At 54.3% G+C, this 17,239-nt stretch overlaps 1 protein-coding gene across 1 annotated transcript in view; it reads right to left on the bottom strand.

Annotated features, from left to right (window-relative positions):
• LOC137477663 (maestro heat-like repeat-containing protein family member 7) overlaps nt 1–17,239 on the bottom strand; it is a 198,653-nt gene that overhangs the window by 143,339 nt on the left and 38,075 nt on the right. Inside the window, exons 8-10 of the mRNA XM_068196819.1 lie at nt 10,062–10,199; nt 9,679–9,793; nt 9,370–9,507 (exon numbers count right to left, since the gene is read on the bottom strand). Coding sequence (XP_068052920.1) covers nt 9,370–9,507; nt 9,679–9,793; nt 10,062–10,199 — 391 coding nt within the window. The remainder of the gene's footprint in view (nt 1–9,369; nt 9,508–9,678; nt 9,794–10,061; nt 10,200–17,239) is intronic.

Genomic DNA, 17,239 nt, shown 5'->3' with positions numbered 1-17,239 from the left:
TTTGGTGATCTTCCTCAAATGTGGAATGACCCTGCTCCTTATTGCATATCTACACTGCTCATTTTAGCTTTTATGTTTGTTTGTGTTTTACCTCACAAGATAGGTGGACAAAAAGCAAACAAAAAGCCTACAGTTCCCATATAATTCCCACATATATTTCATTCTCATAATGCAAATTCCTGGTCCTGCAAGACTTGTTGATTATTGAAGACGGGTTATGCATTCAAAGCCTGGATTTCAACATTTCTCAGCAGCTCTGATAGCATAAAAGTCCCTGGGCAGATTTGAAGTTCATGCTTGGGTCTGGTTGCAATTTTTGGCATCAGAACATGTAACAATCTTACAGCTATAAGACTTTAAAGTTAATGCCTGGCATCACGTCAAAACAGCAAGCAAGATCTATCATAAGTAGTCCTCTTATCTTACCTCAATAGCAATTTTAGCCTGTAAATTATTGGAGAGTGCAGGATTTTGGTGCTGTGGAAAAGAGCGAGGCATTTTTGCTGTTAAATCTTTGCACCATGAGGACTTTTAATGATCCTGAGTTGTGCACAGGTACCCTGGGCCGCTGGAAGCAAACATAAACCATATGGCAGGTCCTGCAAAACTCCCTGAGTCCGTGGGGTTCTTGGTCTCTCCTCTCAAGGGAAAGGCAGGGGCAGCAAGGGAGGTTTAGGTTGGGTATTAAGAAAAATTTCTTCATTGAAAGTACGGTCAAGAACTGGAACTGCCCAGGGAAGTGGTGGAGTCACCATCCCTGAAGTGTTCAAAAAACAAGTGAACGTGGCATTTCGTGATACGATTTAGTGACCATTGTAGGGTTGGTCAAAGGTTGGACTCAATGATCTGGGAGGTCTTTTCCAGCCTTAATGATTCTGTAACTCCAGGGTGCTCTGCAGAAGGCCTCTGTGCAGCTCAGCTTTTTTAAAAGCAGCACTGGAGGGCTCCTTCAGTGGCATTTGCAGCACGAGCCCCTTCCCAGGTCCAGCCCCGTGCTGCTTTTCTGATGGGTATCAATGCCCCGATTTCCTGCCATACAAAAGATAACTCAAAATATTCCCTTTCTGCAGCCACAGCCGCTTCTGTGTTGGTGTCAATCCCCCATCCACATTGTGCACTTTGCTTGGAGTCAGCACTTGCAGTTAACAATGCCTTTATTCAAGCTGACAACATCGCTAAGCTTTTAGTAAATGTGTAAGTAAATGTTAAGCGTGTATTCAAACATCCAACAATGAGGAGGAAACAAACAAGAAAAACTTTGTATTGTTTGCTTGGTGTGTATCTGTTAGCAATAACACAGACTATCAGTTCCTTGGGGCACGCTGTTCCTTTCTTAAGCATGTAACAAAAGGATCAAGGCTCTGAGTGACTGCTGGAATAAAAATAAATGTATAAGGAGAACAATCATGGCAAAATAAATTTGTTGATGCATTTTATGAGCTTGGTTTAGGAGTGATTACTTCTGAACTAAATAAGGACTGGGTAGTTGTGGTAAAGTGACAGGATCATATTATTCCTTTTATTTATTGCCATTTATACTTCATTTGTAGATCACGTGCTAGATTTGACTACAGGGCAGGAGGGGAGACCCTCATCTCGGCCAGCATCCCACTTCAGTAATATGGAATACATTTCCACTCCAAATTCCAGACATTGCTTTCCAGAGAGAGGATTATTCTGGCTTAAAGAAAAAAACCTGTTGGTACACTGCAAAACTGCACCTAAGAAGCTCAGGTGGTGCAGATAGGATGACAACAAAAACCTGGGACATTTGCAAATGCAAATGGTGCAATATTTCCATTTGCCTTCCAACCTTTGAGAGTATTTCTTGCATTTTTAGGATGAATAGTCGGTAAGAAGATATAAAAACAATATATTTTTAGGATGAGTAGCCTATAAGAAGATAAGACTTTTAAGCTGTAACTACTCTTGTTCAGCCAACGGTCCCACCTGTGCAAAGTAACTTTTCTGAGTGGCCAAACTGCCTCTGTCATGCCTCAGCACCAAGTCCAGCTGGACTCACAGTGCTCCACGTCCTTCCCGAGCTCGTTGGAGACGTGACCTGGAAGTTTTGCTGCCATCCCATGTTTCTCACGTGTGTTTTGCTGTTGTTGCAGGCCTTGCAGGACAAGGTGGAGAATGACCGTGGGCAGGTTTATGATGCTCAGAGGAGGCTCCAGCGCAACGAGCTGAAGGCCCAGGAGCAGGTGCTACTTACTACAGGGTGCTTTCCTCACCCCTTGAGCAAGGAGGTGCAATGGTTAAAAATAATCCCTTCCTTCAAAGCAAAAGCACATCCTTTCCTGCAGAATTCTCAGCTAGCTTTCTTTTCTGCTTTGTTGGTAATAAAAGAGAATTAAACTGTCTGAACCCTTCAGGCAAATACTTATCTGCTGCTCTCTATTGCTAGTTGGAATTTCAGCTATTCTAGCTGTTAAATGGTGCATTTATTTGGAACTGACTGTTTGCAGCTGCCTGTAGTGCTTTAATAAATGTTTCTGAGACTATTCGAACCTGTTCTTTAATGGTTTGTATGGAGAGAAGTAAAATTGGACAATAACAGCTAAAAATAATCTTTAGTCCTGATCTTCTGCATCCATTGTCCAAACATGTCTGTAAACAGTTTCAGATGATTAATAGTGCTAATTTTTTTCTGGACACTTACAGTGAAGTCAGAGATTATTTAGTGTGCTTTGAGCAAAATAGAGTGTGGTGTTTACAGACAGTGTTGGAACAGAAAGTCAATGATCTGCATTCAAACCAGATTACATTGAAATATTCAGAAGAATATGCAGGTGATGAATGTCTGAAACAGACAGGAATTTATGTATTCCTAATACAAACAGGGTTTTGAAGCATTTGAAAACTTTATTTGGGGCTGAGTAAACAGTATCAACAGCATGTATCCTACATAAAGCATTTCTAACTCTATACCTGCAGGAATAATCAGTTGGGGTGGGTATAGAAGATTAATAATCATTAATTTCAGATATTTTTTCCTCAGTTTCGTCATCCTACTGGCACATGGGAATTCTCTGTCACCCTTGGTGTTTAATTAATATATTTCCTCTCTGGAGTGTCAGTGATGAGCTGTTTGTTCCCTTCTGTCCCCACTCTGCCTCCCAAACCCAGGTGTTGGGCCAGGCTCATCCTTAGCTGCAGAGCCTGCAGCACTGGAGGAGTTTGGTGGAGTGAGTGAGCTGGCCTACAAATGTTGCATTTTGGCTTCAGAGTCTCCTGGAAAAGAAGGAGGAAAATCAGCTCTTTAAAGCATGGCTGTCCCTCCCAGGGAACAGCACTGGCTGCATGCTGTGAGGGATGTCCTCTTCCAATTTTTTTTCTTTTTTCATGTTTCTCTTTAGTCTCTGCCACTACCATTTTGCCTTTTTTTTTTTTTTTTTTGACCCGTTTTGAGAAGGATCCAGAAGAAGAAATAAAAAGTAACTCATGAAATACAGAGGTAGAAAGCTGCACATGCAGATTCACAGGGTGCCCTCAAGGTTTCCTCCTACATGAGCATCTGCTCCGAACCAACCTTCAGAACTCTCCTGTCCAGACTTAATTAATGAAGGACTAGTTCAGATGGTAACATCTTGTTCCCCAGCATAATGGAACAGGAATGTTATTTAAATCACACTGTGCTGTCCACCTTTGAGCTTGATGTGTTGGCAGATTTGGTAGAGCTCATATCCAAGTTCCTCAATGGTCTTGTCTCTGCCTTCCATCCATTGGGACTTTCTGAAGCAGCCCTAGTTAGATACCTACCCTGTGTCTCATGCTACTGCCCAAAACACCATCCTGAGACTAGAAAAGCAAGTCCTGTAAAGACACGACACCCCTGAGAGAATTGAATTGGACAATGGGACCTATTTCAAGAACGGCCTTATCAACACCTGGGCCAGGCAACATGGTATTGAATGGATATATCATATCCCCTATCATACACCAACTGCTGGGAAAGTTGAACGGTGCAACAGACTACTTAAAACTCCCCTGAAGGCACTTGGCGGAGAAACTTTTAGAAATTGAAAAATAAATTTAACAAAAGCCACCTAGGTAGTCAACACCCAAAGATCCATCAATCAAGCTAGTCCTGCCCAGTCTGAACCCCTGCACACAGTAAACAGCGATAAAGTCCCTGTGGTACATATAGAAAGTATTTTAAGAAAGACTGTTTAGATTAATCCCACCTCAGGCAAAGGCAAACCCATCCGTGAGGTTGTTTTTGCTCAAGAACCTAGTTACACTTAGTAAGTTTTGCAGAAAGATGGAGATGGAGATGGAGAAAGCCATTGTATACCACAGGAAAACCTAGTCTTAAGTAAAAACAGTCTTTAAAGTTGCAATGTAACACAGGTGGAAAATAGAATAAGAAGTAGATAATGGCCCAGATTGAAAAAAGATGGGACAAGGGCATTCAGAGCTCCCTGGAGCTTGCATTAAACCTGAGAGTTTTTCCCCAGCCTTGAGTTGACTCCCTCATGACCTCCTCGAACGCCGCCTCTCCTCCTTAACAGGCAAACAGCGAAGCGCTCTGTCTTAGCGGCTCCCCGAAACTCCTCGAGAAACAGGGGAGTATCCCCTGCTGCTGACCGTGCCTCGGCTGGACAGGGGAACCCAGGGAGCTTCAGGCAGGCACGGCGGAAGGGTACCTCAGCTGGGCTTGCTCCACAACACGCCCCCATTGTAAGGCCTGCTGATGCCCAGCTGCCAGAAATGCCCACCTTGTGCTCTCCAAGATGCACAGGGAGAGCCAATGAGCAGGACACTTTGGGAGGCAAACCTTCCAAGCCTTTCTGAGGCCAGGCACGCACCAAGATCAGCCAAGACTCTCCACGCTGCCTGGCCCACCCAGCCCAGCTCTGTGCTGGCCCTGGGCCACAGCAGCTCCCTCCAAGCAGGAGGCAAATGCATATTGCCAAGAGTTGAAACCCAGCTGTCTTGGTTTGGAAAGACAGGTGTCTGCTAAGGAAGGCAGGAACCTCCCCTGAAATGGAAAAATGTAGACCTCTTCCCTCTGAATTGCTCTAAGTTTGAAATTAAGGGGGCTCCCAGGCAAAAAATATGGGAGCAGGAATACCAGTTCTTTATTAGGGAAGAAAATAACAGATAAAATAAACAATGCAGTGAACTAAAACAACACAGACAGAGTCAGAATACAACCTGACACCCTGGTGGACAGGGTGTTGGTAGCAGTCCAATTGGAATTGTGGCTGCAGTCCTCCCGGAGTGTCAGGTGTGGTTCTGTTGGAGAAGTGATCTTCTGGAAAAGGGTGCAGTCTTCCTCTGAAGAGGCAGCGGAAGAGGCAGCTGTTCCTCTGGGAAAATCCAGCGCAGAAATAGCTGTGCTCCTGGGCCAGAAGTTCAAGACTATACATGCAGGTAGGGATGCTTGGCTCCTCCCTCTGGGCGGAGCATCTCACAATGGCATGTTACAGTTCTTTTCAGTCTTGCAGTGGCCCACTATCAGCAGATGTCTTTCCGGAGGGAGGATTGATTGTGGAAGAGATAAGGAACAACTGCCCACTTCACACAAGACAACTGCCATACAGATGGCAAACAGAATACATCTTGCTTTTTTCGATCTGGGACAACAGCAGACAGGGAAGATGTGAAAAGGGTGTGTGTAAAGGCCTTTTCATTCACAGCTCCCACAGAGAGCTTTGGGGCTCACAGCGGGACAGAGACGGTTCTGCTCGCACCTCTGTCCAAAGGGGGGTAACACATCCTGCTGCAGGTGCTTGGCTTGGTCTCGGCAGGTCCAGGTGGATGCTCTTCACAGCCTTCTTCCTGCCCCTCTGCCAAGTGCAATGGGCCTTCAAGGACTGAAAGGAGCACAGAGAGCCAAAGGGGGATACTCGCACCTACCTCACTGGGAGCTCCCTGGGAAGCACTTTCCTTGAGAAGCAAGCCCCTTTCCTCCAAAGGCGTTTCCCCAAACGTGCAGCTTTTCTGGGGAACACCAACACACCCTCAAGAAACGCTGGCAAGGCTGAAAGACTTCAGGTCCTTTCAGGACAGGCACTCCAGCTCTAGCTCGTATTCCCCCAAGTGTGTTTCCAGGTGGAGGCTCAGACGTGCAGCCTCAGGCCCTCTACAAACATGAGCTGCCCGCTGCCTCTTCAGCTGCCTCAACTCCTGCCTGCACTCACGGCACCAAAACCAGGCTGGTCCCGGCCAGAGCCCAGAGCCCTGTTCCCACAGGACGCTCTTGCCAGCACCTTCCAGCACGCAGTGCTTTTCATGCCTGCTCCCAACAGGCTTTGGAAGGCAGAGCCCAACCTGGCTGCCTCTGCCACCAGCACACCCCAAACACAGGCGGAGGAAGAAGCAGCAGGGGCTGTTTTGCGGCCATGGCCCAGAGAAACTGGAAGGGCGCCCTCCCTGTGGGCTCACTTGGTTGGCTTTCTGACTGGCTCTGAGCCTGGGGCTGCCATTCCTCACTTGTGGGGACCAGAACCACACCCAGGATCCCGGCACTGCCTGACAGCGCTCCAGGCACTGGCACGGTCGCGCGTCCGAGTCTCGGGCACCGCGCTGCTGCTTCATTTGCCCTCAGGCACACCCAAAGCTCCCTGTTAAGCCCGGATGGTCGCTGGTTCTGCCCTCTTCCTCATCCTGTGCAGGGATGGAGCACTGCTGTGCTTTCAGGAAGCTGTTCTTGAAAACCTCCAGCATTCCAAGCTCCTTTGCCCTCTGTGGATGATTGCCATGGAATCCCTCACAGCTGGGTTCAGAGCATACTCAGGCTGGCTCTTCCAAAGTTCTAGGGGCTCCAAGGTGCTCAGCAAGATCTGTAACTCCACAGTGTTGTGGAATTTCAGCACAGGCACCTTTCCAGCCTGATCTGCCCTCGTTCCTCTGTGTGTGTGCACAAACCATGGCATGGAAGAGGACGGCAGCAGGGGCCCGTGTGCCCCAGGGCTCGGGATTTGCATCGCTTCATCTCCACAGAGATGGAGGCAAAGTGAAGAAGCCAAACTGTTTATTAATGGCAGATGAAACCAAGGGCTGAGGTGGGAGGGAAAAAATGGGATTGGCAGGATCTGAGGGCTGGAGGGAAGAAGCTATCTATAAGCAGGGAGAGGGCTGAAGCCCTGCAAGTTTCCCACAGGGTCAGCCGTGCCAATCATCCGCTGTGCCTGGAGCTCCAGCTGGTCTCTTCTGGTCTCAAGGTGGTCTCATCTTCCATGGCATTTGGAGGCCTGATGCAGACACTGGTTCTTCTGAGCCAGTTCGGCAGCTCTTTCATTGAATAGATGTTGAAATACCATGTTTGTCTGGGAAGGGCTGTCATCTCTCCTCAGGGCTTGAAGGGCTGGAAGAGAGAGGAGCAGAGCCCCAGTTAGAGCCAGGCTCTGTAGGAATCCTAGGAGACCTTCCTGCGAGGTCCATCACACCCAGCTCTTGCCATAGCCACAAGAAAAGGGGGTGTCAACTGGATCAGCCTGCCATGAGTCAGCCCCTCCGAGACCCTGAAATCTCGCTGTGCTCTGCCCACGCCACCTCTCATCCACACAAGGAGCAAAGCCCACCCCAGCCGGGACAGGGATTGCAGCACCCTGCCCAGGCATTGCACCTCTCCCGCCAGTCCCCGCTGTCAGCCCGCTGCCTTCACTCACCCTGACGGAGGGTGTGGAGCTCTTCCTGCTGCCCCATCAGAAGCACCCCGGCCGTGCCTGTGAACACAGAGGCTGTCACGGCGCTGCCAGCGGCACAGCTCCCTGCCAGCGGCGCTGCCAGCCCTGTGGCCACACGCCCTGGTGGCCCGGCAGGGCTCAGCCCGGGCCCTTGCCGCACGCTGCCGCCCCAGGGCACGGCTGCCGGAGGGCGGCAGCAGCGCCGAGGCCAGGCGGGGCTCCACGGCGCCGGGCCCGGATGGCGCTGCCGGAGCAGCAGCCACGGCTGGGGCCGAGCTGAGGCGGGGCAGGGAGGGAGCCCGGGCTCGTGGCTCACCCATGAACCTGACGGCCGCCTCTCGCAGGGGCTCCTGTGGGCTCTGCAGGTAGGGCAGGGCCCGGCGCAGGTGCTCGGCCACTCGGCTCCTGTCCTCTTCCAGCTGGAGAGAGCGGCAGGAGGGAAGGGTTGGCGCGGGCTCGGCCCCTGGGCCGAGCGCTCCCTGCGCCCTGGCCCGGCCTCCCCAGCCCGCACAGCCCCGAGGCCCGGCCAGCAGCCGCTGGCGCCGGGCTCTGGAGGCGGCAGAGGGCCGGCTGCTGCCCGGGGAGCCGCGGGGCCGCCCCGCAGCCCCGCTGGGCCGGGGCTCCATCAGCACCCGGCTGGGGCCCACGGGAGCCTGGAGAAGAGCCCGCGCGGCCTCTGGGTGCAGCACCGGGCAGGGGCACAGCTGCCAGCCCACACACCCAGCACCGCGCTCAGGGGGCTTCTCCAGGCTGAGCCTGGGGCTTCCAGGCCGTCCTTACCAGGCATTTGCTGAACTTCAACATCTTCTCCCTCTTAAGTAGTCGCTTGAGCTTCCTTCTCTTCAGGAACCTTGCTACACAAAGCAGCAGTTCACGAGAGGCCTGGAGAGCAGGAGAGACGTGGAGATGCCGCCACAGCCCAAAGAAAAGGACTTCTGTCCCTGCGGCAAGGCCAGGAGCAGAAGGCTGGAGCCTGGGAGAGGCCAGGCCAGGAGACATCAGAGACCCCTTCCAAGGATGCACCAGCATCGCTCAAAATCTCACCTTTGCCACACGCTTATTCTCATCATGGCAATGGAAGAAGAGAGGCAGCAGGCTCTGCCTCACAATCCGCCTCAGGGGCTTTTTCCCCTTGTTCGCTACCATGTCCATCACCTTGAAGAAGAGGTTTAGGGAGAGCAGCTGCATATGGATGTCGTCCTGGGAGAAAGGAAAATACCTCATTAGCAACTTCCCCAAGCCCACCTGGCCGAAGGCCAGAAAACCCACAAAATTTCTGGGCAGCAGCCAGTGTGCGTGGCTGGGGGCACAGAGCCTTACACAGTCAAAGAGTGGCAGGAGTGCCTCAGCCAGCTTCGGGGCGGTGGTGCTGGATATCACGATGTGTTCGTTCTCAAGTATACTTGTGAGCACAGAGAGGGTCATGCTGACATCATATCCATGTGCATCCCCCAGCCGCTCCACAAGGTTTTGAGACAGACTGCACATCCTTCTGGCCTGTGTGGAACACAAGGCTGTGCTGGAAAGCCATGGACGGCTGCACGGCCAACACCGCCCTGGCTCTGCAGCCCCATCCTGCTGCTGCAGGGCCCGCAGGCCAAAGGCCTGTCCCAAAGCAGCGGGGCAGGTGAGGCAGGAGAGCTGGCAGCAGCTGCCTCAGCTCCTGAAGCCCTGCCAGCCCAAGGGGCTCCTTTGCCCAGCGCAGCTTCAGCCGCTGCCCCCTTCTCACCATCGAGGGATCCTTGCTGAGCACCACGAGGCCTCTGAGCGCCAGGTGACGCCGCTGCCTGCACTCGCTCTGCAGGTGCCTTGACATGATCTCCAGTATGCTGTCTGCACATTTAGTCATGTCCAGGCAATGCAGGACCTGAAAGGCACAGGGCAGTGACAGGGGACCCGGCCGGCAGGAGCCCAGAACCGCACAGGGCTGGGCCCAGGCAGCAGCACAGGGCGTGGGCACCGTCCTGGCAGCTGTGGCTACGAGAGGGCAGAGAGCTGGGAGGCAGCTCAGCGAGGCAGCGCTGGCCAACAAGCTCACCTCCACAAGGAATGCCAGGAAGGGAAGATCCCAGAACGGATCCTCCCTGCAGAGCTGCTTGAGTAGATGTGATGCAATGAGGGAACACAAGGGGATAAAGATACACCGCATCTCCCTGGAAGGGGGAAAAGGACACAAAGCCCTGAGGTGGGGAGACCAAACCTCTCCCAGGACTGACTCACAGAGGTCTGGTCTTTCCCCAGCATCCCTGGAGGGGATGTGGGCGCTTTGAGAAGCAGCCCCTTCTGGGCACCCTCCTCTCCCAGCCTTTTCCATTCTTCTTGGCCGTCCTTTGGTGACGAGCCCCTCTGGCCCAGGACCACAGGGACTGTGTGGGGCACAGGGCACAAATGCTGGGGGCAGTGGGGAGAAGGGGGTCTCACCTGGCCAGCAGACCCACGGCATCGTGCTGGGTGTCAGCACACAGCAGCATGTCCCAGCCACGCTTGCGCTCCATAGCCTCCACCACATTGTCACACCGCAGTCGGCCGAGCAGAGCCTTCATGGCCTGCACTGCAAACCTGTGTGCAGAGAAAAGCCCAGGTCACACTGGGAGCACTGGCGCTAGCCACAAGGGCACGGGAAGGACAGGAGGACTGGGACCTGTTGGGCTTGCTGGGAAGGCGGTGTTCCTCCCGGCATGCTCTCCAGAAGTTATCAACTTCCTCTGGTGGCATCTGCTGTGTGGTGAAGACAACATGGAAGAGCAGTGCCACAAACAGTCGCCCAGAATAAGGGATCACCGCCCTGTTGCACTCAGGCACAATCACCCAGATCACCAGAGTTGCCTGCAAGAGAAGCAGCCCAAGGCAGGGCTCAGTGCCGAGGTGTCCATGGGGCAGGGCCCAAGGGCAGACGCAGGGGAGCAGAAGGCCTGGTGCCCCCTGAGCCTGCCCCGAGCCCAGGTTTCAGCCCAGCGCCTGAGGCGTGGAGAGGATGGAGAGCTGCTGGAGAGGCGACCTGGGGGTGAGCAAAGGCCAGTTCCAGAAACTCACAGCCAGGGCAAAAATGTCCTCGTTGTCCCCATCAGAGGTGCACTTTCTGGTCAGAGGCCAGTCCTCCATCACACAGAGCAGTGTTGACAGCACTTTCTCCACTGCTGGTCCCGATGAGCCTATGGCTCTCCACAGCACTGCAGCAGCTCTGCGGGATCAGAGCTCTGTGTCAGGGCCATGTCAGTCACAGCACCATGCCCTGTGCAGCTGTGGGGGCCCAGGTGACAGAGCCCTGGAGCCCTGAAGGGCAGGGAAGGAGCAGTGGCAGCAGGCTCAGGAAACAGAGGGGCCCGAGGGTCCTGGGCCTCTCTGCCTGTCTGGCAGCCCCCATGGGACAGGCTGTGCAGGGCCACGGGCCCTAAAGGCTGCTGAGCCCTGAGCTCTCCAGGCTCGTGGGCCCTGTACCTGTCACACGTTGGGGCACAGCGCAGGAGGGTCAGCACCACGTCAGCAGGGTGTTCTTCAGCCAGCCTCACAAGGTCAATTTGCAGCCTGGCATCCACAGAGACGTGGGACACCAGCCTCTGGTGGATGTTCTTCACCTTGGCTGGCACCTGGAGGAGGCATGGGGAAGACTTGGAGCACTGTCCAAGGGAGCAACTTCTCCAGCTTCCCCCAAGAAGTGCTTCCCTTCCCACCACACTGTGCTGGCCTCAAAGGCCGAGTGGGCCCGGTTACCATGGCTTGAGGGGACACACAGTCCTGGGAGGCCTCCAGGCCTGGCCCCAGGCTGCTTACCTGCTGCTGAGAAGGAACATCACTCTCCTCGAAGAAATCCATAGTGGGAGCATGAATCATAGCGGGAGCAGGCGTGGTGTCAGTATTTGTGATGCCCTGAGTCTCTTCATTGTTGCTGTTTGTGATTGCCACATCCTCAGTCATTAACATGAGAAGAGCCTTTGCCCAGGTTTCAGTCGCTGAGGCGTCAGAGTCTTCTGAGCGCTCAGCCGAATCCGGGCTGACATCAGGCTCAGCCTGGAGCTCGGTCAGCCCCGAGTCAGGCTCGGCTGGGCCCTCAGCTGCTGTGCTGCCGGTCTTTCTCCGCCGAATGCGCAGGAACTTCCGGAACATCTGCAGGAGAACAAAGGACAGGGAAGCCCGGAGTGTTCCATGGAGTTCTGCAAGTGTGGTGCTCGGCTGAGCAGTGACAGCAGGCCCAGCCCAGGTGGGGATGGCTGCTGGTACCTTCAGGCTTTTACGGAAGCGGCCACGGCTGGGTTCCTGCTCTTGTGTCGGGTCCAGGGCTGCACCTGGCAAAGAGCGAGCGCAGCCAGAGCTGAGGGGCTGCGGGAGAGGCCGGAGAACACAGCCCAGCCCCGCGCTCCCCAAGCAGGGACAGTCCCGGGATGCCCCAGGGGATGGAGCACGGCCACTGCAGGGTGTCTGCCCGGCCCCACTTCCGTCCTGTCCATGGGCATGTCCCCAGGGGATGGGATGGGATGGGATGGGATGGGATGGGATGGGATGGGATGGGATGGGATGGGATGGGATGAGGTCAAGCTGGCTGCAGGCATCAGCCCTATAGCCCCACTCTGCCACTCACCATCCTGCAGTGTTTGGATCTGCTCTGGCTCTTCAGGCTGTTGTGCTAGGGCAGCTCCAGGGCCTTCCTTTTCTTCCCCCCTGAACACTTTGCACAGCCTGAGAAATCTGCCCGCCATTCCACCCTCTAGCCTTGAAGGCACCTTCTAGAGAGATGCCTCAGGATATATCCAAGTCAACAATTGCAGTTGTGCCTTGAAGGCACCTGAGACAGAGGAGCCTCAGCAAGGCTGCAGGACAGCAAGTCCTGCACTCTGGTCTGGAGGGCTCCTGCCACAATGACAGGAGACTCCTCGTAAGTGATTCCGGTCACCAAGTCCCACAGTCTGGCCGCGAGGTCAGCTGCAGGAATAACGCCTTGGAAATTTTCTGGGTCAGACACGAACGAGTGCACTGTGCGGGGGCTCCTCACAGCACTGCTCGGTTCTGTCCTGTCCTGATGTGTGCTCCGAGCACTGTGGCGTGCTCTTGTCACCGCCAGCTCCTATGTCCCCACGTGTCACAAAGGGAGGGCCCTTGGACACCCTGTCCCGTTCCATGCCATGGTGACCATGCTGCAGCGTGTCACAAAGGGCCCTTGCACACACTGCCACCTGCCCTGGGGCCGCCCCCAGCCCACCCAAAGTGGCCCAGTTGGGAAGGAATCCCTGGCCCCAGGTGTCTGAGACAGCCCAACAGGATCTTTAGGAGCAGCTCAAACCATCAGCAAACCCTGCCCTGCTCTGCGGGATCAGGCCACTTAAGAATCCTCAATTCAGGAAGGCTTTACTTCTCATTGGGCCACTGGAGTAGTTCCAAAATCTGCAAACTTCTCAAATTAATAGCCATTGCTGGGGAATGTGAATGATTTGGAAGTTTGTTCCCATCTAAAAGCAGCAACTCATTTGCCGTAACACATTCCATTGAAAGTCACTTTGCAAAACATAACACTACACGGAGGCAAAAACAAGACCATTCTTTGGTGTGCAAATGGTTTTCAAAGAAGGGATGATAATATCATCATTCTCTTAAGGAATAAAAGCTCTCAAGGAATGAAAGTCAGATACCTAAGTGGCCAATAAAGTACAGTTCTCCCATCTTGTTCCCTGCAGGAGAATCAGGACCATGAACGGAAATAGTCACAGATATTCCTTCCGCCCTCCATAAGCAAAGCTGTGCTAAACCACAAATGCTGCCTTCAAGCTGACTCAGTTTCCAGCCTAGACCTCTCACCTTCCAGACAACTCCTTCCCCAACACGCTCCCCAACACCAACCCCCCGCAAACACCCGCAGAGAAGCCCTCAACAGCCCGCCAGGACCCCCAGCTGTCCCCGTCCCTCCTCAAAGCTTTCCCACCATCCAGCAGACCCCCTGGTTCCCTGCATGTGCCGTGGGATGGCACTCCGGAGGATCTGCTCCGAGGCCTTCCCTGGCAGCAAGCTCAGGCTGCCAGGCCTATGGATCCTGGCTCATCCTTCCCACCGAGCCTTCCTGTGCACGGCTTTTCCATTGGCACATCTGCGCTCAGCTCGGACTTCTCCACTCAGCCAGGGCTGCTGGTAAAGGATTGAGAGCAGCCTGGCAAGCTCTTTTTCCAGCTCCCTCTGTGCTCTTGGGGCAGGTAGAACATTCCACAGGAAAGCAACTGGTGCCACAGGGAGTGGGCGGCATCAGGCAGCTCTGGGGAGGCCCCTCAGGACTGCTGTACCCTGAGGGAACACTGTTGGCCATCCCCTGTGTGTATCTGCACAAGCTTAAAATCAGCTGCCTCAGCTGCCAGGGCCTCTCTTGGCCAGCATCCTGACGTGGATGCAGGACTGCTGCGAGGCACTGCTGGGACCCAGCGGGACAGGACCGGCTGTCTCGTGTCCACGTAGCACCCCTCACGCAGCCAGGGCCATCCCGAAAGCAGACAGACGCTCCCGTGTCAGCAGAGAGGAGCAAGGAGCACTGGGCTCCTCTCAGGGTACCTCAGCTGGGCTCGCTCCACAACACGCCCCCATTGTAAGGCCTGCTGATGCCCAGCTGCCAGAAATGCCCACCTTGTGCTCTCCAAGATGCACAGGGAGAGCCAATGAGCAGGACACTTTGGGAGGCAAACCTTCCAAGCCTTTCTGAGGCCAGGCACGCACCAAGATCAGCCAAGACTCTCCACGCTGCCTGGCCCACCCAGCCCAGCTCTGTGCTGGCCCTGGGCCACAGCAGCTCCCTCCAAGCAGGAGGCAAATGCATATTGCCAAGAGTTGAAACCCAGCTGTCTTGGTTTGGAAAGACAGGGGTCTGCTAAAGAAGGCAGGAACCTCCCCTGAAATGGAAAAATGTAGACCTCTTCCCTCTGAATTGCTCTAAGTTTGAAATTAAGGGGTCCTCCCAGGCAAAAATATGGGAGCAGGAATACCAGTTCTTTATTAGGGAAGAAAATAACAGATAAAATAAACAATGCAGTGAACTAAAACAACACAGACAGAGTCAGAATACAACCTGACACCCTGGTGGACAGGGTGTTGGTAGCAGTCCAATTGGAATTGTGGCTGCAGTCCCCCCGGAGTGTCAGGTGTGGTTCTGTTGGAGAAGTGATCTTGTGGAAAAGGGTGCAGTCTTCCTCTGAAGAGGCAGTGGAAGAGGCAGCTGTTCCTCTGGGAAAATCCAGCGCAGAAATAGCTGTGCTCCTGGGCCAGAAGTTCAAGACCATACATGCAGGTAGGGATGCTTGGCTCCTCCCTCTGGGCGGAGCATCTCACAATGGCATGTTACAGTTCTTTTCAGTCTTGCAGTGGCCCACTATCAGCAGATGTCTTTCCAGAGGGAGGATTGATTGTGGAAGAGATAAGGAACAACTGCCCACTTCACACAAGACAACTGCCATACAGATGGCAAATAGAATACATCTTGCTTTTTTCCATCTGGGACAACAGCAGACAGGGAAGATGTGAAAAAGGGTGTGTGTAAAAGCCTTTTCATTCACAGCTCCCACAGAGAGCTTTGGGGCTCACAGCGGGACAGAGACGGTTCTGCTCGCACCTCTGTCCAAAGGGGGGTAACACATCCTGCTGCAGGTGCTTGGCTTGGTCTCGGCAGGTCCAGGTGGATGCTCGTCACAGCCTTCTTCCTGCCCCTCTGCCCAGTGCAATGGGCCTTCAAGGACTGAAAGGAGCACAGAGAGCCAAAGGGGGATACTCGCACCTACCTCACTGGGAGCTCCCTGGGAAGCACTTTCCTTGAGAAGCAAGCCCCTTTCCTCCAAAGGCGTTTCCCCAAACGTGCAGCTTTTCTGGGGAACACCAACACACCCTCAAGAAACGCTGGCAAGGCTGAAAGACTTCAGGTCCTTTCAGGACAGGCACTCCAGCTCTAGCTCGTATTCCCCCAAGTGTGTTTCCAGGTGGAGGCTCGGACGTGCAGCCTCAGGCCCTCTACAAACATGAGCTGCCCGCTGCCTCTTCAGCTGCCTCAACTCCTGCCTGCACTCACGGCACCAAAACCAGGCTGGTCCCGGCCAGAGCCCAGAGCCCTGTTCCCACAGGACGCTCTTGCCAGCACCTTCCAGCACGCAGTGCTTTTCATGCCTGCTCCCAACAGGCTTTGGAAGGCAGAGCCCAACCTGGCTGCCTCTGCCACCAGCACACCCCAAACACAGGCGGAGGAAGAAGCAGCAGGGGCTGTTTTGCGGCCATGGCCCAGAGAAACTGGAAGGGCGCCCTCCCTGTGGGCTCACTTGGTTGGCTTTCTGACTGGCTCTGAGCCTGGGGCTGCCATTCCTCACTTGTGGGGACCAGAACCACACCCAGGATCCCGGCACTGCCTGACAGCGCTCCAGGCACTGGCACGGTCGCGCGTCCGAGTCTCGGGCACCGCGCTGCTGCTTCCTTTGCCCTCAGGCACACCCAAAGCTCCCTGTTAAGCCCGGATGGTCGCTGGTTCTGCCCTCTTCCTCATCCTGTGCAGGGATGGAGCACTGCTGTGCTTTCAGGAAGCTGTTCTTGAAAACCTCCAGCATTCCAAGCTCCTTTGCCCTCTTTGGATGCTTGCCATGGAATCCCTCACAGCTGGGTTCAGAGCATACTCAGGCTGGCTCTTCCAAAGTTCTAGGGGCTCCAAGGTGCTCAGCAAGATCTGTAACTCCACAGTGTTGTGGAATTTCAGCACAGGCACCTTTCCAGCCTGATCTGCCCTCGTTCCTCTGTGTGTGTGCACAAACCATGGCATGGAAGAGGACGGCAGCAGGGGCCTGTGTGCCCCAGGGCTCGGGATTTGCATCGCTTCATCTCCACAGAGATGGAGGCAAAGTGAAGAAGCCAAACTGTTTATTAATGGCAGATGAAACCAAGGGCTGAGGTGGGAGGGAAAAAATGGGATCGGCAGGATCTGAGGGCTGGAGGGAAGAAGCTATCTATAAGCAGGGAGAGGGCTGAAGCCCTGCAAGTTTCCCACAGGGTCAGCTGCGCCAATCATCCGCTGTGCCTGGAGCTCCAGCTGGTCTCTTCTGGTCTCAAGGTAGTCTCATCTTCCATGGCATTTGGAGGCCTGATGCAGACACTGGTTCTTCTGAGCCAGTTCGGCAGCTCTTGCATTGAATAGATGTTGAAATACCATGTTTGTCTGGGAAGGGCTGTCATCTCTCCTCAGGGCTTGAAGGGCTGGAAGAGAGAGGAGCAGAGCCCCAGTTAGAGCCAGGCTCTGTAGGAATCCTAGGAGACCTTCCTGCGAGGTCCATCACACCCAGCTCTTGCCATAGCCACAAGAAAAGGGGGTGTCAACTGGATCAGCCTGCCATGAGTCCGCCCCTCCGAGACCCTGAAATCTCGCTGTGCTCTGCCCACGCCACCTCTCATCCACACAAGGAGCAAAGTCCACCCCAGCCGGGACAGGGATTGCAGCACCCTGCCCAGGCATTGCACCTCTCCCGCCAGTCCCCGCTGTCAGCCCGCTGCCTTCACTCACCCTGACGGAGGGTGTGGAGTTCTTCCTGCTGCCCCATCAGAAGCACCCCGGCCGTGCCTGTGAACACAGAGGCTGTCACGGCGCTGCCAGCGGCACAGCTCCC

Source organism: Anomalospiza imberbis, chromosome 7 (assembly GCF_031753505.1).
Source record: "Anomalospiza imberbis isolate Cuckoo-Finch-1a 21T00152 chromosome 7, ASM3175350v1, whole genome shotgun sequence".
Taxonomy (NCBI): Eukaryota; Metazoa; Chordata; class Aves; order Passeriformes; family Viduidae; genus Anomalospiza; species Anomalospiza imberbis.
Note: the sequence above shows the minus strand (reverse complement) of the source record. Positions and strands in the feature narration are given on the sequence as shown.